Here is a 23,213-nt window from a genome sequence, read left to right on the forward strand (position 1 = left end):
AGGGATCCATCTTATCTCAGGAGACTCCTTTTATTGTAACAGGCCTCTGAAGTGGGAACCAACTCTCTGGAAACAATTTCCAGTTAGTTCAATAATTTTGACTAAGCTTCTACTATGATAGCAGCTAACATTTATTAAGCACTTACTCCCTACCAGACCTTCTACCAAGCACTTACCATCTATCATTCCGTTTAATATTCACAATGCAGCAAAGAGAGATAAAGTATTATTATTCTAATTTTACAGATTAGGAAATTGATGCACAAAGGGGCTAAACACGTTGGTCAAGGCACACAACTAGTTGACCACAAAACTGACCTCCTGATTTTCCCCCTCCACCCCAAATCTCCTTCAGTCTTCCCCCTGTCCATTGAGGGCAACTCCATTCTTTCAGGTACTTAGGCTGAAGCCCATGGGACTATGCTGGACGCCTCTCTTCTCAAGCCCTACATCCAATGCTTCAGGAAATCCGTCAGCTTTGCCTTCATGGTATATCCAACTCTGACTGCTTTTCTCATCTCCATTGCTCCCTGCTGAGTCAAGCCAGCATCATCTTTTGCCTGAAATATTGCCATAACCCTCCTAACCAGTCACAGTCCTTCCATCCCTGTCTTCCCACGGGCTGTTCCAGCAGCCAGAGTGATCTTTCAAATCCAAGTCAGCTCATGTTGCTCCTCTGTGCAAAAGCCAAAGTTCTCACAAGACCCTCCACTCTCCATCCCCATGACCTCACCATCTCCCGCTCGCCTCCCTGGATCTCTTCCATCGACAGACCACCAGCTTTCCTGCTCTTCTGGAACACACTGAGTGTCTCTGGTTTTGAGGTCTAAGCCCTGGGGCCCTCTGGTTGGTATGTTCTTCCCCCAGTAGCCTCACAGTCAGCTTCAAAAATGTCTCCTCAAACGCTACCTTCTCAACGCATCTCTGTTTATATTACCCTCACTCAAGTAGTACCAAGTCGTCTTACTTGGTTCTATTTTTTCTGTAGCATATATTACCTTTTGACATAGTGTGTAACTCATTTGTTATGTTTCTTGTTTCTTGTCTGCTTTCTCTCCCTCTGCCCTTCCCCACTAGACAGAGAGCTTTGTCTGTAGTGTTCTCTGATGTATTCCAGGGACCCAGGACAGTGCCTGGCACATTATACATGATCAATGGATATTTGCTGAATAAATGAATGAATGGTCCTAGATCTCAAATCTTAGGGTGTTCATAATTTTGTTGTAAACATGTGGCATTCTCAAGTGAGAAGGGCAATAACACAGAAGATGTAATGAGGTGGTGTTTGTCAAGGGTCAAGTGAGCAGAAAACTTAGTGACGGGCACTCAGGTAAGGGAGATATAAGAATGAGTTGGAAAGATAGAGGGGACTTAGCTCTGAACTCTTTTCATTCCACAGTACAATAGTAAGGACACCCTTTTTTCTTAGCTTATGGGCCCAGGACTTAAGCCATAGTCCTAGTCTTGTAGCTGCCATACCACAAGTTTGCAAAACTTCCTGAGACGTTTCTCTTCCTCCTCCCCATGCCCTTGTGGCCTCAAGGGCATGGCTGTTTCTCTGTGGTATGGTCAGACATAATGAGAAATACAGGCCCAAACTGCTGGATCACTCAAAAGCAGGGAGGAATCTGGAATGGAATTGTTAGGTTTGGGGTATTTTAATCATTTCCTGGAGGTTGGCAAGTTCCAGAAGGGTCAATTTCTAAAAGAATCAGGCGGGGTCCACTTAAAGAAATTTCACCGTTTCTCCAAAAGGTTTTCATATTTGGTCTCTGGATTTGATGTTCCACTGAGGGGTGCCTGAGACATGGACCTTTTTCAGTGGTGACACTTCTCTGTGACAACCCTACTTCCTTACTTTGGTCAAGTAAAACTTTTCTGTTGTCTATACTCATTGCACTGGCTTACCCTGTTTTCAAGAAAACTGATTTGCTCCTACCACAGGATGGAAATGTGTGTGTGTGTGTGTGGGGGGCACAGGGGGCAAGTTAAGAGGGAAAATTGTCCAACATGAGGCCGGACCTCCTGCTTATTTATGAGATGACTCATTTTTTTTTTTTTTTTATTATGTTACGTTAATCACCATACATCATATCATTAGTTTTTGATGTAGTGTTCCATGATTCATTGTTTGTGTATAACACCCAGTGCTCCATGCAGAACATGCCCTCTTTAATACCCATCACCAGCCTAACCCATCCTCCCACCCCCCTCCCCTCTAGAACCCTCAGTTTGTTTCTCAGAGTCCATAGTCTCTCATGGTTCGTCTCCCCCTCCGATTCCCCCCCTTCATTTTTCCCTTCCTACTATCTTCTTTTTTTTAACATATAATGTATTATTTGTTTCAGAGGTACAGGTCTGTGATTCATCAGTCTTAAACAATCCACAGCGCTCACCATAGTACACACCCTCCCCAGTGTCTATTACCCAGCCACCCCATCCCTCCCATCCCCCATTTTGATCTTCTCTGACTTCAGGGCATGCCTGCTATCTCTTGTCCATCTGAGACAGTGTTAGGGAGACAAGTCCCCATTACCGAAGGGTTCTAATGACATGTCCTCCAAAGCCCAGGCAGGACATGACCATAGTATCCACCCAAGCTGACCATTAGGCCAAACACATTAGCCTTTAGAATGAGCCAATGGAAAAAAGTGCATCTGGTTAGAACTCCTGACTATTCAGACAAAGTTAATTTGGAACTGCTCATGTTAGGGGCTGAATCTGCAGAAGAGCCCCTAAGCCCTGGCAGCCCTCTGATGGGCTGAGCTCTGAGATCCTGCCAGCAGGAGAGAGTACTACACTGGCCGAAGGCCTGCCACCTGAGAACCTCCCCAGAAGGCCTTGGAACCACCACTCCCGGCTTTGCTTCAGTTGGTCCGGCACGAGGCCTGGGCATCGTATTTTTTAAAAAGTTGTCCAGGTGATTTTATGTGTAACCAGAAATAAAAACCACCTGCCATTAAGGACCCAGAGAGGTGGTGTCTGAGTTGCTGGTGGAAGACAATCCACTCCTGCCTTACAATCCCTGTGGCATAGCACCCCCCGCCCCCACCCTGCTTCACCAATTTTCCCTTTTCTCCTAGATTATTTCCACAATCATATAAACAAGCTGCAATTTCTCCCATTCTAAATGAGACTCTCCTTATATTCCACATCGCCCTTTAGTTACTGCCGTATCGCCTGCTTCTGTTTAGGGAAAAGCTCCCTAAGTTGTGCTTTCTGGGTGTGCCGTCCAATTTCTTTCTGCACTCTTCCTCCTAGACCCAGTCCGTCCGGATATCCCCCCCACTACTGCACAGACTCTGGCCCTGTCTTACCATCTGGACACGCCGGTGCGTCCAGGTCTCACCCTTGGTCACAGAAGTGGACCAGTTGGAGAAACCCAGCACAGGCCTTCCCGATACCCTCTGGGGGTCCTGCATGCCCCCGATCCAGCCTACAGCTGGCCCTGCGGGGCTGGGATCAAAGCTCAGTGAACAGAATGCAGAACCGGAAACTTCCAGGCAAATGAGAATGACAAATAGAGCCTTCAGGAAAGGGAAGGCGATGACTTACGCAGCGTGTGGTGGTGATGATGACCGAACTAGAGATGAAAGAGAGGCCATCGTTCATGCTGACCTGAAGCGCAGCTTTCCTGCAATGACAAGGGAAGCAGAGACGCTCAGCATGGTGCGCGAGGAGCAAGGGGCCATAAGCCGGATGCTTAAGTCCCCTGCAGGCTCTGCTCCTAACTATCCCGGGGACTGTGGTCTCTTCCCCTGGGGGCCTAAGGGGGTCTCTTTTGTAAAATGTGGAGGATGGCTTCTAGGGCCCACCCGCACGCTCTAACATTCTAGAGAGATGTCGGGATACCCTTGGCTGGTGTGTCAAGGTATTGCGTTCAGCCCGTCTTACGTGGTAGCGAATTGCATTGAACCAGCAAAGCCTGCTACCATTTAATTTACCGGTCACGTTGTTGCAGGAAGAAGTTTTCCCAAAACGTGGCTTGAGTCTGTGGGCATAAACTTGTCAAACTGTAAACCTAATGTTCTGTTGTGGTTACCGGGGCTCTCTGTGACCGATTCTGATGAGGGGGTTTGCTACCATCCCGACAAGCTCACGGAGGTACAGCAGAGGATGACTGACCTTCTACCCTCCTTCCATCTCTGTGAGACTCACTGAAACCTGAGCTGCTGCTTTGCTTGTCTTTGGCAGTATGGACACAGGGTTAGTTTGTGGAATCAGTGGACTTGAAGGTCAGTATTAGGCAACCAGACTTGGAGGCTTTACAGTTAGAACAAATGATTGAAAGCAGAAGTTAGATGAACATGTTTAGTATTTTTTCCTCAAAGCCACCATTCTCTCTTCAGCCTGTTACAACCATGTTTACGGAGAAGCGAGTTTGTGTTCTCTGACGAACACCCAGCGGATATCCGATGCCCTGCAGGGGCTCAGAGGAAGGAGCACTGAGCTTGGCCCAGAAGTCTGAATCTGGGGTCTTGAACCCACTCTTCTTAACCCCTCTGAACTTCCTTTCTGTGTTTCCTTATGGTCTAAGGAGGAGATAATCATTCAGCAGAGCAATTACGACAGGGCGAGATAATATGTGTTGGGAGGGTTTTGGGAAGTGTGAGCACTAGAAAGGTAGCTGTGATTAAGTGAGACATACCTTTGTTGGAAACTAGACCCTTCCACTATGGCAGTGTGACCTTGGGCAAGCTATTTAAGTTCTCTCAGCCATAGATTCCACATCTGTAAAACTGGGATGACGTGAGCATCTGGTTCTTTGGGAGCTTGGGAGGATAAAGGGAGGTACTCTTTATAAGACATCTGTCCTGGTGCCTTGCTCACCCGAAGCACTGGCGCCATCATCGTTACCTGGAGAGGTCTAGACAAGGCTGCGTGACAACAACGAAGAGAGACTCTTTCTTCTCCCTTTGTCCCCTCTACCTCCTCTCTCCTCCCTGGCTGTGAGGTTCAGTTGCTGGTGGAAACTTACATGCCAACTTCTTTTAAGATAGGTGCTGGACACAGCAAGTAAGTGTCTTCCACAGTGAAGGGCTTCTCATCTGTAAAAAGGAAGTCACCGGATTAAGAAGAGTGAAGCAACTTTACAATTTCATGTTCAGTGACTCCTAGAGACCATCCACCAAATCCTGGGAGACATGAGAAAAACAGTAACTCTGAAATGGACACTGGTCTTGAGCCATAAAATCCACTCGAGTGAATGAACTTTAAGGTTCTCTTGCTAGAATACTAGTCCCTGACCTCATACATCCAATTGAGTCAATCAGTGAACAAATAGAGACTGAGCCCTTACCATTGACTAGGCATAACTGAGGGGAATCCAGAAGATATCAGACTGGTCCCCAGGGAACTTCAGGTCTGAGTCTAGTTTGAGAGAGAAGCCACATTCATGGAGAAAGTTTGTTGACACAGCATTATTTATAATAGCCAAGACATGGAGTGAGCAACCTAAGCGGATGAGTGGATAAAAAAAATGTGGCAGGGGCGCCTGGGTGGCTCAGTCGTTAAGCGTCTGCCTTCGGCTCAGGTCATGATCCCAGGGTCCTGGGATCGAGCCCCGCATCAGGCTCCCTGCTCCGCGGGAAGCCTGCTTCTCCCTCTCCCTCTCCCACTCCCCCAGCTTGTGTTCCCTCTCTCGCTGTGTCTCTCTCTGTCAAAAAATAAATAAAAATCTTAAAAAAAAAAAAAAAAAGAAAATGTGGCATATGTGTGTGTGTGTATATATATATATATATATATATATACACAACATAGATTATTCAGTCATAAGTTAGTAAGTCTTGCCATTTGTGACAACATGGATGGACCTAGAGGACACTGTGCTAAGTGAAATAAGTCAGACAGAGAAAGATAAATATCTTATGATCTCACTTATATGTGGAATCTAAAAAAGAAAAAAAAATGAACTTATCGATAACAGAGAACAGATTGGTGGTTGCCAGGGGTGGGGGATGGGTGAAATGGGTGAAGGTGGTCAAAAGGTACAAACTTCCAGTTATCAAATAAGTCATGAGGATGTCATGTACAGCGTGGTGACTATAGGTCATAATACTGTATTGCATATTTGAAAGTTGCTAAGAGAGTAAATCTTAAAAGTTCTCATCACAAGAAAATAATTTGTAATTATGTATGGTGATGGATGTTAACTAGATTTATTGTGGTGATCATTTCATCTTCTATACAAATATTGAATCACTAGGTTGTACATCTGAAACTAATATAATGCTTTTTGTCAATTATATCCCAATTTTTTAAAGAAGAAAAAGCTTTCTGACACATACAAGAAGTAGCTAAGCCAAAATATTATTTAGCTTCAGAAGACAGAGAGCTCTCTTTAGGTGGGTGACGTGGTGAGGTGACAGGGAACACAAAACTTGAGATGTGCTTTGGCAGAGAGATTGGGAAGAGGCATTCCTGGTGGGAGGAATGGCATGAGCAAAGGCAGAGCAAACAAAAGATATATTCTAGGGTTGGAGGTAAGTAGGATTTGAAAAGATCAGTATAGGAAGAAATTTGGTCTAAATTCTTTGTGTGAGAACGTAGGAATTTGGACACAGGTCTATTAGCTGTGAAAAGAACTTTAGAGGTTTTTGGAAAAAAAAACTTGAAGGGATGATTTTGGGAGTTTCAGCAGATATAGCTGTGAAAGATGGATGAGAATGGGGGGACTCTGGAGGTGGGAAGTTCTTGCTCTTACTCTATGGGTGAAAAAAAGAAAGCTTTCATCTCAAGCTCCTTAAAAACTTCATTGTGTCCCAGGTTCTGTGGCTGAGAAGTTACTAACTGTAGTCAGTATATAGTACTCATGCCTTCATGATGCAACATTTAAGGGTGTGTGCTCTGCACCAAACATTGTGGTAGGACCTGCGGGGGATATGACGATGAATAATATGAGTCCCTTTAACCAAGCTGTGAATAAAATGCCTGCCCTAGAAGAAAGGAATACGTGTATAATTGAAGGATGGTATTGTGCTATCAGCATTTGTTACAAAACGGATGTCTCTAATGACATTGGACTGTGGCTGACACTAAACACTTGCTTGAGTGGGGACTAGGAAGGCTGGCGCCCTCTGCCTGGATTGAAGCAGCAGAGCCACCTGGGGTGAGGGTTAGAGGACATGTCTGAGTGCTAAGCATGGTGTCTCCATGGAAGGAGGCGGAAGAGAATGGTCCATTACAGTCTTCTCTGATGTCTAGGGAGATCTGCAAGTGGTGAACAGTTAGTGGGGTTGTTCCAAGTCATTCACTGATCATTCATTCATTCAACAAATATGTATTAAAGGCCTTCTATGAACTGGAGACACAGGCTTGGAGAACAGAAACATGGTTTCTGATTTCATGGGTTTTGTAGGAGCCGCAGGGGAGACAGTTATTAAGCACTTTCATTTTTATTAAAAAATATATTCTTTCGAATGTCTTCTATGTGTCAGGCATTGTGCTAGGCCTTGCAATGAACAAAACAGATGAAAGCACCTTGCTCAAGGAGCTGACATGCTGGAGATGACACAAGTTACTATTTAACTATAATTGTGGTGAGCACAAAGAAAGAAAGAGAAGGAAGGTCAGGAAATGCTTCCCTGAGGGAAGGCGATATAAGCTGAGACCTGTGGTCAGGCGAAGAGGACACGGAGTGGGACAGGTGGCCCTGCAAAGATCCTGGGGCAGGAAGGAGCCCAGAGCCTTTGAGAGCTAAAGGAAGGTCAACAAGACTGGTGAATTTGAGTGAGACAGTGGCTCAAAATGAGGCTAGAAAAGGCAGCAGGACCAGATGACCGAGGCCTTGTAGGCCATGGTGGGGCTTTGGGGATTTTTCCTAAAACAACAAGTATTGGAGGTCCCTCCTCATATGTAGAATTAACCTTCACAGATCATGGAACATTGCTGGAACAGTGGAGGTGTGTTGAATGAAACTAGGAAGCTTCTGATGACGTTGGCGGATCACACAATGCCTGAACTGAGCATTTTTATTTTCAAGATACTTCCCAGCCTCTGGTGATGATCATGCCAGCAAGACTAATGCAGGCCATGCTGTGGGTCGGCGCTCTCCATGCGCCTTGCATAAGCCACATCACCGAATTTAACCTGCTAGCAATGCTACCAGGGAAGGATATTATTCCCTTCATTTGAAAGGTGAGGCACAGACGTAGAGAGGTGAAGAAACTTGCCCCATGTTACACAGGGGAGCTTGGATCCACATCCAGGCAGTCTGGCTGTTGCCATGCTTTACCTCCTTCTACAACGACCCTGTGAACCGAGGCAAGGCAAGGACATTGGGCTCATTTTCCAGACGCAAAATGGAGGCTCAGAGAGGTGACAACGACCCATGGTTGCACAGCAAGTGAGAGGCAAAGCCAGGACTAGAACTGAATTCTCTATTTTTCCTCCCTTGCCAAGAGCCTCTCCATTCCAGGACAGGTTTGTGTTAGAGAATAAACCGAGCTTGGGATAGGCATGGCTGACTAGAAACTGTATTTATTTTTTCTTGGCCGTGGCTTATCCTGCAGCACATGTGCTAGCAATACCTGGGAGTGCAGATGCCTGCCCACGGAGCCAGCCCACGGAGCCACGGGGCAGCCACAGAGTGGCCACAGGAGGCCCCGGGACTCTTGGCTGCACTCTGTGGGAAGTGCTGGCCACGTAGAGGTGGGCACCCAAGTCAGAGACGGTGCACTGCAGTGACACAGGGAGACTCAGGGCCCGGCGTGCCCAGGCGGCTGTTAGTGCCCACGCACCTTCCAGGGCCTTCTCTGCAAAGCTGTTCCCCGCCCTCCATTCCAACTGGAAAGGAGTGAGAGGACAAGACTGGCCTAGGTCACTTAGACATTTCTCTTTGCCTTGCCTTCATTTTCCTTTCCTGCCTGAGAGACCAAATATTTCTGGAGCGAAGCAGAGGAAAACCTCACTGGGAGGACTGAGGACGCTTTACGGGGGCTGTAACTCAGGCCTGACTCCGCCTTCCATCGGTTTATCAGCCTCTGGGGCTGTGGGCCCCGCTCTGGGGAGCTGGCATTTTCTGCTCTGAGAGGGAGTGTTTGGTTTGGAGCCTGTTTTCACTTTACCACAAAAATGAGTGACTTTTTTTTTCTTTCTCTCTCTCTCTCTCTAAACAAAGGAGGGCCATTTGGTTTCCATAACTCAGATCATCTGACTCCTTCCTGGAACGTCCTCTTGGGAAGCAGGGCACAAAGCCTGCCCCCTCGGCTGAGCCACGTTTGGCTCAGGGGCCGTGCCAACCTTGCTGCTGCCTCCGCCAAAGCCAGTGGTGCTGGGATGTTGGTGGGACCGTAAGCCACTCCGAGCACGACCGCGTCCCAGTTCCTCTGTCCACTGGGCAGTGATTTCACTGCTGGTTAGCCCTGAGTGGGCAGCGGGGTGGAGACCAGGAGCTAGGAGACCAGCACTTGGCTCTTGGGCAACAGGGGGAGAAGACTGGGGGGGCAAGAGTTTGAGACCAGAAGTTAAGGGAATTTTTAGATGATCTGTAAATATAAATTTCCTTGCCTTTTACCAAAGATATTTCAGAATTCAGTACATAGGTTAATCTAGAACATTTGTCTACAGGAGTCTGATAATTGAACAGAAGCTTGATTTAAACCAGGATTTGGGGCTCAATGAGTGTCGTTACACCAAATTGCCAAACACCCTAGGCTTGAGAACTGGGCATTCCTGAGGATGAGAACAGAGGGCACAGAGTGGGGCAGAGTACCCACACATACATCCATATCCACGTATCATCTAAATCTCTATGTTTGTACTAATTTTGTCTAACACTATATACCCATGGTCTTGTTTGACATTACTATTATTTATCATTTACAATTTGGGAAACTGCGGCTCAGAGAGGTTCGTTAATTGAATTAGTGTCGCACCACTTGTAAACGTCAGGGCTGAAATTCAAACCCAGGTTTTGTTGCAATGATTTGCCCAAGGTCAACGCAGCTAGCTTTTTCACAGAGGTAATTTAAACTATTAAATTAAACTAGTTAGCCATTTCACATTGTCATTATCTCACAGCTGATTTTGTGATACAGCCTGGCCTACACCAGGAGCCAAGTCTTTTTATACCTGGCCGCTTTGAGAGCAAACGGTTAAGATGCTCCGTGGGCAGGGTTGGAGAACACTGTCTCCTATGGGAGGGGATCAGGATTGAAAATCTCTGTGGTGAGGTTCAGTCACCTTTTGAGAGACAGTGATCTACTATAATGAACCCATGTTCCAGAACCATACACTCAAGTACATACATTCCCAGGTTTTGACCTTGGATCAATGTAATTTTTTTGAGACTATTGAAGAAATTCCCAGAATTCTTCCCTGCAGTTGGTGACTATCTAATGGATTTGGGATAAAACCAGGATTAAAATTCATTAGTTAATTCAAACACCAATCACAGTGAATCCTTTTATAGGGCTGATTAAATAATTCAAATATTTTTCAAGCCTTGGCAATCTTTTCTTGATATAAATATTTATTTCTGGTCAAAAGGACAGGCGAAACCTTTAGTCTTATCTGGGGGTGCTTGTTGAAACCCTCCAAAAGCTGATGTAAGCTCCAAAGTAGAGTTTACATTCCTACTGTTACAAAATAGTGAAGGTTAGGGACTAAATGAGCTCACCCTGCACTTTCTCCCAATCTCCGCTGGGTCTAGGGAGCATTTTCAGGGCATCCCTGAGCCAAGCATAACTGTTCAGCACCAAATTATCAGCTGGTTTAGGAATGTGTCTGAATGAAGGGAGAACAGACAGGCTAGAGCTAGGCTGGATGTTTCTATCTTCTCGCTGACTTCAAAAGTAACCATCTTTTTAAAAAGTTAAGCTTTTAAAATGCTGTGCAAAAACCTGAAATAAAATGATATTCAGCAGGACTCCAAGTTAGTGAAATTCAAAGCATCTGGGTTGAGCTTTCTGGAGCTTCAGCCAGAAAGGAGGTAGTTGATTGCCCTCCTGGGGTTCCTGCAATGATAATTCACAAACATGGGGATTTTACTGCAAAGCTAAATGGAGCCCATTGCTTAGAGTAGAAGGAAATTAATATTTATTGGGTACGTATTCTGTGTCAGGCCCCGAGTGGGGAAGTTTTCATAAATGCGTGAGATAACAAGCCTGGGGATTTTCTTGACAGAAGACATTAAACTCTAATTAAGGGACAAAGCAAAGAATTTGAAAGTGGAGAGAATGGCTTCTATTTGGAAAGGCTGAACAGTGGTTCTGAGGTCAGAGGAATGAGAAACAAGAGTCAAGACAGAACGGGAAGAGATGGTAATGAAGTGCTGGTGAGTGGGGCCGAGTTGGGAATAATCCTCAGAACACAGCGCATCCGCTATAATGTCCTTTCATGCCCAGCTGAGGCCAGAGTTGGCCACCGTCCTCCTTAGGCATGGCTCACATCTACCTCCCTCTTCCCTGGCCTGGAATTGTTGCAGGGTTTCCTTGGAAGCCCTCATTGGCTAGTTGAACCTGGCCAACAGGTTCCAGGTAAGTTCCCTGGGCCTCTACATAACTATTTTACCAGTTCCTGTAGGTTACAGGTATCCAGGATATGTCTTTTGGTTTCTTTTCCTGTTCTCTGGGGGCAGGTTGGACCAGGATGGAGAAACAATGAGCTCATTAAGAGCCTGGGCTCGAATTCCATCACAGCTCTGTCACCCGCTGGCTACGTAACCCTATCTGCAATCCAGAGGTCTCGCGAATCAGAGATCAGATGTGAATCATACTCATTTCATAAGCTGATGTAAATTTTAATGAGATGATTGGATTAAGTACTCAGCATTTAAGCACTTGACATGTCAACTATTGTTACTAAAGTGGGGTACTGCTAGGTTCATTGTCTCTGAGGCACCTGAAAAACAGAAGATGTGAACATGTGTGCAAACTGAATATGTCTTGCAACTTACCTACCAGGTTGTGTCAGGGCTAGATGGTATAGGGGTGACAAGAAGAAAGTCATCTATCCAAATAGGATCTGTGGACATGTATATAGTGCCATGGTTCTCCAATGTGATTTTGTCCCTCAGGGGACAACTGGCAATGTCTGAGACAGTTCTGGTTGTCATACTGGGATAGAAGTACTACCGGCATTTAGTGAGTAGAGACCAGAGATGGTGCTAAATATCCTACACTGCACAAGGCATCCTTCTCCCCCCCTCAACAAAGAATTATCTGGCCCCGAATGTCGATAGTATCAAGGTAAGAAATCCTGGTATAATGTCTATCATGGCTTTATATATATATATATTTTGCCCATTGTAGAGGGTCCTTTAGATATTACTGGGTGGTCCACAGCCCCCAGGTATTGGTAGAATGTTCAGAAAAGTTCAGAGGTGTTACAAAGTGATGGGTAGAGGAGGGAAGAACAGCTTGAGGTTCATTGCAAGACACCTGGTTGGAGAAAGGAAGAGTGCCTCCATGCAAGCTTCATGGGTCCAGGTTTTCCTGGTGGTAGGTGGTATAGCACCTGAGCCACTCTGCTTGGTGGAGCTTTATAACTAAAAGGGGCATTCCAGAAGTGGGACTTAGAGTGCTGCCAAGGTTCTGAACTGATGTGGGCGGGAAGCATGTAGAGTGGAACACCTTCCCTATAAACAGCAATATAGGACTCAGAACTGAGTGCAGTCTTAGAAGATAATGAAGTGTGTTATCCTGGTCACTGTGTACACGAGGATCAAGATTCCATCAGGGCCCCAGGAGAAGGAAAAAAGAAGGGACCATGAGTCCATTCCCAGAGGAGTGCAGGGACGGGATCCAGCAGCCTTGCTGGTCTCTGGATTGTCTTTTTTGGGCTTATGCATTTCCCAGTCCCACACATGGTGTGACCCCTGTGGGTCTAGGCTCACTGGCTCCTGGAACTGGTCCTCAGCACAATTAGTTTGATTTCTCAGGATGTAAATGATTTTCTGCTCATATTTTCTGTTATTTTTATTAATTACAAAGGTAATACATGTTTAGCAATAGGAGACTCAGAAAAGTGAGTGTGAGAAATAAGTGAGAAGTCTGAGCGAGACAGAGAAGTATATAAAAAAGAAATGAAAATCCTTGGTAATCCTAACTTCCAGTGATAAACACTGTTAATGCTGTGGGGTATACTATTTCAGGATTTTTTTTCTATGCATATTATTTTTTACATAATTGGAATCATACTACACATAACGTCATGGTATTTGACATTCATCTTTATCTGAAGGTAATAGGGGCGGTGTAGGTATTGCAAGAAAACTTAATGAAAGTAATGGGCCCAGGACTCTTGCAAAATATTTTCCCCTCTCAATAAATCTACACCAAAAAAATTCTTGACCATTTGACATTTATAAAACTTACAAATTATCTTCTAAGCAAAGCATCAGCCTTTAAAAATTGAGGTCAGAGTAAGTGGTGCACTCAAGACAGCTGTAATCTACTAAGAATAAATATATTTTTTAAACCTTTGTTTTTACTTGGTTGAAGACAATTGCAGATTCATGCACAAGCTATGTGTCTCCTGACACACAAACTCTTGCAGCTGTGCGCAATTAGGTTTGGGAGGGTTTTACCTTTGGAATTGGGATGGAGGGGCAAGCCTACCAAAATGGCTAGAGCCTTCCATACAATCAGGATGATCAATACTGACTGCTTTTAAAGAACACAGACCTCTACAGAGACTCAGAGAAGAGGTGGGATGGAGACCCCAGGCACACACTTGAATAACAGTGGATGCTATGGAACTGCTGCAGTATGCATGCTGGGGGCCAGAGCTGAATTGCACGGAGAAGAGATGCACAGATGGCATTCTTTTTCTTCCTTTCCCTCAGCAGCATCCAACTTTTCCTCGAAACGGGTGTTGAGAAAATATTTAAAGAATGTCAGTTTGAAGGGGAGGCATAGATTGTTAGCCTGCCTGGGGTTCTCACAAGTCTGGCCCAGCTCTGTGATTGCCCCCTTCTCCTCCACCATCCCATTGAAGTGACAAAGGAGGAGTGTTATGTGAGGACAGGCAGGGTTCATGGATGTGCAGCCATTGGGTGCAGAAGTAGAGGGGTCCAACTTTCCCCATCAGGACAGGCAGGGCGAGGGCAATGACAGTCTCAGGAAGTTCACAAGCAAGGCTCTCCTCCAACCACGCCTCAAAGAAGCACAGTGCATGCTAAGTTCATATGTCGCTTAGAATTTTCGCTTGGAGGCAACTGCATGCACGGTAGAGCAGGGACAAGGTCAAGGGTGAGTCCATCAGGCACTGCCGTAGCTAACTTTGGGCTGTGTCAACTCACCCCTGCAAGAAGGTCTTTTGCCCCAGAATGAAAATCTTTACCACCTAGTTACTGTGGGGTGGCAACTCCCCATTTATTTCCATCCTATCCCAGATCACTGGGGCTTTTGTCTGACCAAGCAACACTCCAGTAAATTTCCACTTAACGATATTTTTGTCTGGGCCTTGATGATGGGAACACGCACTAACACAGTCTTGGCAGGAACCACTTCAGAAATGACTGGCAAAATCGAGCTCTTTCTGAAAGCAGGGGCAAAGGGGAACACTGCCAGATAACGTGAAACTCCTGAAGTTCAAGGAAAAGGGGCCAGTCAGGGAATCACAAGGGGTGCTTTAACTGTGAACATAGAGTCAACAACATACACTGACACACTAAAGCCTGGGCTCTTTCTTCCCTGGTCCAGGGCTTTTTTTCTTGAACTTGAGTTCAAGTCTTGACTCCCTACTACTGTGCTCTGTGACCTTGGGCAAGTAGCAAACCTCTCTGAGCTGAGGTTTCTAGTCTACAAAATGCAGGGCAGTCATGGGAATCAACACCTCCTAATGAGGTCTATATCAGAGTTATGTGGGCATTTGGGAATCAGGGGACCCAAGGATCTGTGGGGATCTTTGTTTTGGAAGTAGTCAAAAGCCTCTGGATCACCCAAGGTCCAAATCGCTTCTACCTCCAGCCATCTAGGTGACCTTGGGCACTTCTGAGTTTTAGTTTCCTACTTAGCAAAAAGGGATACAAATAACTTGCCCCTCACTGGGGTGCTGTGAGGATGGAATGAGATAGTACAGGGAGGGCCCAGGGTAGGTGCTCAGCAATCAGTAGCTGCTATTATTTCTTAAATGAAGCTCTCTGGAGAGTCTGATGTCATTTATGCACCACAAGAGGAGATGCTCCTTTATGTCTCTTCATTCCGAGTTGCCCTAAGTGACCTCCCACCATCTTCTTATGACATCAACCCCTCAGGGATGCATCCAAATTACACCAAGTACTTTTGACCAAAAGATGCAATACTCTAACCAGTGAGAAAGGAAACAATAGGCTTTTGTTTGGGAAGTTTGTCTTCTTCCCTCCCCATCTGCCATCATAGGTGCATTTCCATGATCTCCTTAGGGTGCCCACAGCAGCCCCAGGGCCCACATGTTTTCTAAGATGAAGTATAGTTTCTGGATAATTGGACAGATTTTTAAAAACAAACACACTCGAACTTCTGCATTCGAGTGAGTGTTGTCTCTCGTCCCCTCGGGAAGCTGAGCCCCTCTTTGGGACTCTTAGAACTGCCTTCATGACTAAAGTTCATTTTGAAAAAGAATCTTCAAAGGGGGCAAAGTTTTATCCTTTGAGAGTGAACAAAAAGTAAACCAGAGCCATGCCTAGTGAATAGGATTGGAGATCAAGCTGGGAAATAACATTTTGTAGCAAAAAATGTGTGCCTATAAAACCAGGAAACTGATTTCTCACATGGCCTATAAATTGAATTTTAGTGAGTTTGTTAAAAATCGGTTTCTTTGTTTATCGTCATACCTCCTACCTTGCCACGCAGCCCCAGGATAGTCTAGCATGTTTTTTATTATTGCATTGATAAAAAGCCCATTTTTAATTTACTGTTCATTAAGATGGATCATTTCTCAGCTTATACCCCAGTGTCTCCTTTTTAGCATTCTAATCTCTCTGCAAATGGATTTCCAATTGAAAGTGGATCTTTTCTTGGCACAATATGTTGAATACTGGAGTAGGAAAAAGTGCAGCCAGAATAAATAAAGTTTGTGTGAGGATTTCCAAGATATCTTCTTGGCCAGGAGTGGGTTCAGCCTGGTGACTGGAGAACTAACCAAATGCTAAACTGAAGATGTGTGCTAGGAGTACATAATTAACAAGGATTTTAAAATCAAATTTTAAACAACTGTTGTGGATTTTTTTCTTGTTACATACAAGACATATGATTGTAGAAAACTTAGAAGAAAAAATTAATAGTGGTCTCATTCAGAGGTAACTACTGTTAACATTTTGATGTGTTTTCAAGTCTCTCCCTGCATAAAAGTAGGTGTATAAAACAGAAATAGCATGGAGGTATTGTTTTGTAACTTTTGTAACTATATTATTAACATTTTCCCACATCAGCAATTGTTCTTCTTTCCCTTCTTCACAACATTAATTACATAGGGGTAAAGTATCATTTATATAACAGATTTTCTATTGTTCAACATTTATATTGTTTCCATTTAGATATTTTGGTTTCCTTCCTTCCTTCCTTCCTTCCTTCCTTCCTTCCTTCCTTCCTTCCTTCCTTCCTTCCTTCCTTCCTTCCTCTCCTCCTCCCCCTCTCTCCCTCTTTCTCTTCCTTTTTCCTTTTGTTATCATAAGCAATATCAGGATGAACATTCTTGTAGCCAAGTCCTTGTAAATATTCCCAATCATTTCCTTTTGAGGAAGTCGAAATGGAAATTCTGGGTCAAAAATATATAAAAGCAGTTGCTTCATTTTAAGAATTGCCTTTTAAAAGATTCAATGGTGTCCCAATGATGAATGAAAACACCTGTTCCCCTGTATTTTTTGCCAATACTGGGCATTGTATTGTTAATCTTTGCCAGGTTGATAGATTATTCAATTTGCATGTCTTTGGTTACAGTTAGCATTTTCCATATGTTTGCTGACCACTATTGTTCTTGTAAATTTCCTTTTCATAGCTTTCATCCACTGATGTGCTCACTTTTTTTTTCTTTTACGGATTTTAAGAGCAGTCTGTATGTTAAGGTTATTGACTCTTTTTTATATGTCTTTTAAATAATTTTGCTAGTTTTCTGTTCCCTTTAGATTTTGAGGGGACGGTAACAGAAAAATAAAAAATATGCACCCAAACTATTAAATTTTCCCTTTATTCTTTCTCGCTCCAGTGTTATGCTTAAAAAGCCTCTCCCTACTAGACAATGACGTAAATATTTATTTTTGTTTCCTTCTAGAACTTTTATAGTTTCATGTTCACATTTACATTTTTCATCTGGAATTTGTTTCGATGTAAGGTGTGAGATAGAAATCTCACTGAATTGTCTTTCCAAGTGGTTAGCCAGTTGTCTCAACACCATTTTGGGGGAATAATCCATTCTTTTCCTGTTGAATAGAAGGTCACTTTATTTTATAGCAAATTCCCATAAGTGTTTGGCTCTGTTTATGGCCTTTGTTTTTCCTGTTCCAAAGCTCAGTGTGCCTTTTGCAGCACCGGTTATACATCGTTTTAGTTACCAATTACCGCAGCTCTTTTATACATCTTAAAAATCAGCTACGGCAAGTTTCCACATTTTTCTTGGCCATTCTTGAATGTTTATTCTTCCTTATAAAGTTTAGAATTATTTTGTTAACTTAAAAAGTCCCATTGGAATTTTCATTGGGATTGTTCTAAAAGTAAATATTAATTTGAAGACAACTGATGTCTTTACAATACTCAGTTGCCACTCTATTTAATAATGGTGAGAGTCGTAATTATTAATTAATACCAATAGCCAACAGCGATTGACTGCTTACTGTGTGCCAGGTCCTGTTCTAAGCCCCACTCCCCCCATTTAAGCCTCGAAGCAATTCATGAGAGAGGAGCTGTTATTGCTATCCTCATTTTACAGAGAGGGAAACTGAGGCATGAAGCTGTTAAGTAACTTGCCATGGTCACATAGGCTTAGGCCAGGATTCTTTTCCTGGGTGGTTTGGTTCCAATGCCTGTGCATGAATCTACACTGTTTATTCTCCGTTTATTTATACTTTCATATCCCTCACCAAGTTTTGTTGTATTAGTTCTTACTAGATTTCTTGTGTCATTGCTCTATTTCTCCTGGGATGCATTCTAATTGATCATTACTGAACTCTGAAAAAACTATTGATTATTATAAGGTAGATATTTATTTCAAAATCATCCAGTTTAATAACCTTCTTATTAGTCTAGTAGTTTATTGATTCTCTTTAGTTTTCCAGAAGGATACAATCAACATTTTAAAGTAATGATGTTTGACCCCCTTTCCTGTACTTAGATCTCTCATTAGTTTTCTTGTGTTATTGTGATACCTATGGCCTTGACCAGTACAGTAGTCACAGTGGCTGTTGACATTTAAGTTAAGTTTAAATTTCGTTTACGTGAAATGAAATTAAAAATTCAGTTCCTCAATTGCACTGGCCACATTTCAAGTCCCCAGTAGCCACCTGTGGCTTGCGACTACCATTAGCTACCATTTTAGAACATTTCCATCATCACAGAAAGTTCTACTGGATGGCTGCTAGAACTTTCAGATCAATATTAAATAATAATCATAAAACAGGTTGTCCTGTTTTTTTTCCCCCTAACTATAAAGTGAATACCTCTACGTAGTGATTTACTATTCAATGATGTCAAGTTTTGAATTCACATATCTAGGTATGTTTTTTATTGTGCTGAAAAAGTTTTATCCTATTCCTTAAGTTTTCTAAAACTACGTATTTTAAAATTTGGAATGGATAATGAATTTTGATACCTTCTTGGCATAAAATGTTTTGCTATATAAGAGACAAATTCCCACTCATTCTTCAAAATTGTCTTACCTATGCTGGTTCTTTTTAGATACATTGCTGGATTTTGTTTGACAGCATTTTATTAGATGTCTTCAATGAGCTTGATCTCAAATATTCTCTACTTCTAGTGTCTTTGTCTAGTTTTTTTAAAAAATGAAGATTATGTAATTATAAAATGAATTAAGATTTTTTTTCTCTATTTGCTTTGTATGTTTCAGATACGGATCATCTGTCCTTTAAAGTCTTACAAAACTTGGGTGAAAATAATCTGGCTCTGGTGCTTTGGCTGGATTTTCTTGTCTTTCTTTTCTAGTTCATGCATGTCATCTTCCCCTCTGTCTAATCACACTGCTAAATCCATCCATTAAATTGCAATTCAGTGAATAAACTTTTTCAACTCTAGAATTTACACTAGATTCTTTTGCAGATCTGCTTTTGTTGAATGGTCTTCCCCTTGGTCTTATTGATCTCTCTACACACTTTAAATGTGTTTATTTACATGATCTTTCAAATTGTTCTCCAGTCCCTTTTTCTTGCTTGTTCTCCTCTTTCTTTCATCCATCTTCATCTGATTGGGCATGTGGTGCTGTGAGCTCTTCTTCAGTGGGGGCTGTTGGCTGCAGGAGTGCTGTATGTTGGCTTAGATGTGCACTGCCGGGGCCAAGGGATCAGAATGGTCGTGGACACATTCTGGGGTTTGTTTCCTGACTTGGTGCTTCTGTATCATCTGGGTGGTATAACATCTTATCTTTACTCACTTGCTTATTTGAATCACTGAGCAGCTTTTCCAATCCCAGTTAATGTGTGGTATAGCCCTTTGGAGCTGAATTTCTGCAGGGGGCTCTGTTCTTGCCTGCTGCCTCGCACAGGCTGATGTCCTATGTCTGCATCAGTGTTGGGATCTCGGCTGGCAGACCCCCAGGACTAGAGCCTCCTCAGCTTTGCTTCCTGCTTAGATTTTGCATTCCCTTTTTTATTTTCTATACCTGAGGGTTTCCTTCTTTTGAGCAGGGTCACACATTACATTTTTTTAAGGTTTTATTTATTTATTTATTTATTTAGAGTGGGAATGGGGTGGGGGTGGAGGGAGAGGGAGAGAGAGAGAGAGAGAGAGAGACTCTTAAGCTGACTCTGTGCTGAGCATGGAGCCTGATGTGGGGCTTGATCCCATGACCCTGAGATCACGACCTGAACTGAAATCAAGAGTCAGACGCCCAACTGACTGAGCCCCCCGGGCACCCCTGGAAATTTTAAAATCATTTTCATCCAGAATTTTTGGATCTAATATATTGAATGCAAGTCCAGAAATTGTTTTAGATTTCTAAATGGTTGATTCATTGATTTTATTTTTAAGCAAAGGAACGTGGGAGAGAAGTAGGTGTTATATTTAAATATTGGCATTTTGTTTGTGTCAGTACAATAAATGTTTAGGGCTGTTCATAGCCATTTAAAAACATATCTATATACCTGCTCTACATCTTTAATTTTTTTATTATTCATTCGAAGACTTAGAAAGTCATGTTAGCATCTTCCACTATAAATCTAATTCTTCAATTTGTTTTTTTATGTGTAGTTTTGGCTTTATAGAATCTCCTATTGTATTATTTGTCAAAGACTATGGGGCCTGCACCATGTTTGAACTGGCTGGAGCCACAACAGTCCTAGCTTCATCACTGGGCCATCGATTAATCTTTTTCTGATTGATAATAGCATTATATTCTCTTCCTGTTATAAAATCTAATGCAGCATTTAGGAAAAAATCTTGAAAGAGGAAATACATACTATAAAAATGAAAATAGATAATGTTTTAAAACTTGGGATCTAGAGATAGGAAAGGAGATTAGGAAAAGTAAAGGAATCTAAATTTATTTTATTTCACAGAGGTGACTCAGTAGAGACTGTTACATCCATAAGGTTGAGAGAAAAGTGTAGATTCGACTATGTTGTATTTTAAAATTTATTCATCTCTTCTGTCCTCATCGTTTCTTGTTCATATCATTTACTGAATGGAAATGAGCAGGTGAATTAATGAACAAAGGACAAGTGTTTTTTTTTTCCAATTACAATATTTCCCCCTTGGGATTTTTTTTATTTATTTATTTATTTATTTATTTATTTATGATTTTATTTATTTATTTGACAGAGAGACACAACAAGAGAGGGAACACAAGCAGGGGGAGTGGGAGAGGGAGAAGCAGGCTCCCTGCTGAGCGGGGAGCATGATGTGGAGTTTGATCCCTGGACCCTGGGATCATGACGTGAGCAGAAGGCAGACGCTTAATGACTGAGCCACAAAGGCGTCCCCCCCCCACTTGGGATATTTTTAATAACCGTATGTTTGCGTGTAGGAGAATTGCTTGCAGGATGTCAAATGCCTGAGTCACTGCCTTCCTCTGCCCCAAACTGTCAGCGCTGTGCAGCAAGCACAATGAGGCTTGTGGCTTCAGCCAGATCCCTACCCCTATGACCTTTGTTTGTTTTTGAATATGAATGAAGTGGAGAGCCTGTGCAGGTGTTTGCAAGTATATATTAGGAAAGGAAGAGAATAGGAGGAAAGAGGATGAGCTGGGTTTCCCAAGAAAGAAAATTTCATAGAGAAGCTGGAATATAGGCCTTCAGAATGTCACTCTACAAATCCAGAGCACATCCGCAGTTCATGTTATACTAACACAGCATCTCTGTGTAACCTTTCAGGCAATGGCCACGCTGCACCCCATTTCCATTCATCTTTAGAGACGGGTTGGGTCCGAAGGCTCGCTTGTCTAGGAAGCCTACGTGGGAAGGCTTGACATCTTTGAGGTTAACCCTCAGGACTTTCTGATCTTAGATTTGAGATTTTGGCTAAGAAGAGAGGGCAGGTGTATTTGAGCGATATCACAATCAAAGGGAAGAGAACGGAGGAACTCGGAAGAGTGCACAAGTCCAACCTTCACACTATGACTAGTCGGGGATTTTTCAAAATGATTTCAAATCGCATGTACTTTTTGGATACGTGAGAGCATTTCCAAGTATCAAGAAAATGAACTGAATGTTTCAAATGTTTGAAAATATTCCAAGGCCTGGAATTCCAGATGTTTATAAGGAAGCCAGTACCTATCTCGGTTTAAATATTCAAGGGGGTTTTAAGAGGTTAAGGAGGAAAAAAGCCATGCCCCTCAATTCTTCCTTTTTAAAAGCAAGACAGCACCCATGCCATAAGGCTATGAGGAGGCCGACCCTAGAGTCACAGCCGAGTCAATACACGTGCGTCTCCCCGGGCTCCTTGATCCTCCTCCCTCCCACAGCTACCGTGGCACAGAGATGTGAAACATTTAGAAGGACACAGCATTACACAAAATGTAGTGTATTCTTGCCATTTGTCACTGCAGATAGTGAATAATAACCAGGGCTCCTGGCCATCTGTCCTCCCCATAACCAGACTTCCCCACCTCTCCTGGACAGCTGCACGAATCACACATGTCTTTAAATTAAGAACTTGCCTGCTACAAATGTCTTTTAAAAGTGCCAGTGCCATGAGAATTCATTTTTTGCATGAAGCGCACTTTGTTTTCCTTCCATATTGCTGTATTTCATGTCAGGTATTCACTGTGATGAGAATTTCTTGGCCACTCGAGGCAAGAATCATCCAGATTAGAAAAACTTCCAGAATCTACACATGCAAGCCTAACAGTGTGCCTTCTGGTTTATTCAGAATTCATAAATTTAGACCATCTATTTTTCACTCTTATGCTTGCCAGTACCTAGTCCTTTGTTAAGGAACCCCCAGCTTCCCGAGCTCTAAGCACCCAGCGCCAGCACTGCCACCAGAGAGAGTGACTTAGCGTGGACATCGGTGGACTGAGACTCAGGTGCCCTCCTGCCTTCCCTGACAGGAACAAGGACAGCTTTGGGGCGAGATAGGGCCCCTCGGGAGGCCCGTCCACCAAGGAAGGCCCTTCTCCGTGAGGTCCCCTGTGGGGGACCAGGCATATGGCAGGTGGAGCTGGGGCCCTCCTCCCCAAAGCAGGCTGAGCAGACCCACAACTCTGCAAGAACTTACTGAGGGTGACTGACTCGTTGATCTTGAAGCTGCAGAGGACCCTGTCCACGTTTCGGGCGTGTCGGAAGCCGTTTCCTCTTACAACTACTTGAAATGATTCTGAAAGGAATAAGGACAAGTCACGTCATCTGACTGCAGTCCGTTAACCTTACGTTTTCCATCTGCCCTGATGTAGGGCATTTGTTAACTGTTTCGCCAGGCTTAAAATAGTTGGACGCTGGCTCAAGTTGGAACCCAAAACCACGTGGGTGCCTTTTACCACTTACTTACCACCTCCTTATCACTAGGTGTCCACGAGGAAGGCGTACGATGTCTTACTTTGAATTCCTACCTTCTTGCCTCTTTGCCCTTGTTGTTCCTCCTACCTGGAATGCCCTGCTCCCCGCTTCTCTGTCCATTCAAATCTCACCC

The 23,213-nt window shown here is 43.5% G+C and overlaps 1 protein-coding gene across 1 annotated transcript in view; it reads right to left on the reverse strand.

Annotated features, from left to right (window-relative positions):
* ANTXR1 (ANTXR cell adhesion molecule 1) overlaps positions 1-23,213 on the reverse strand; it is a 217,337-nt gene that overhangs the window by 110,003 nt on the left and 84,121 nt on the right. The window contains exons 10-12 of the mRNA XM_032410814.1: positions 22,803-22,901; positions 4,979-5,048; positions 3,556-3,634 (exon numbers count right to left, since the gene is read on the reverse strand). Coding sequence (XP_032266705.1) covers positions 3,556-3,634; positions 4,979-5,048; positions 22,803-22,901 — 248 coding nt within the window. The remainder of the gene's footprint in view (positions 1-3,555; positions 3,635-4,978; positions 5,049-22,802; positions 22,902-23,213) is intronic.

This window comes from Phoca vitulina, unplaced genomic scaffold (assembly GCF_004348235.1).
Source record: "Phoca vitulina isolate PV1807 unplaced genomic scaffold, GSC_HSeal_1.0 scaffold12, whole genome shotgun sequence".
Taxonomy (NCBI): domain Eukaryota; kingdom Metazoa; phylum Chordata; class Mammalia; order Carnivora; family Phocidae; genus Phoca; species Phoca vitulina.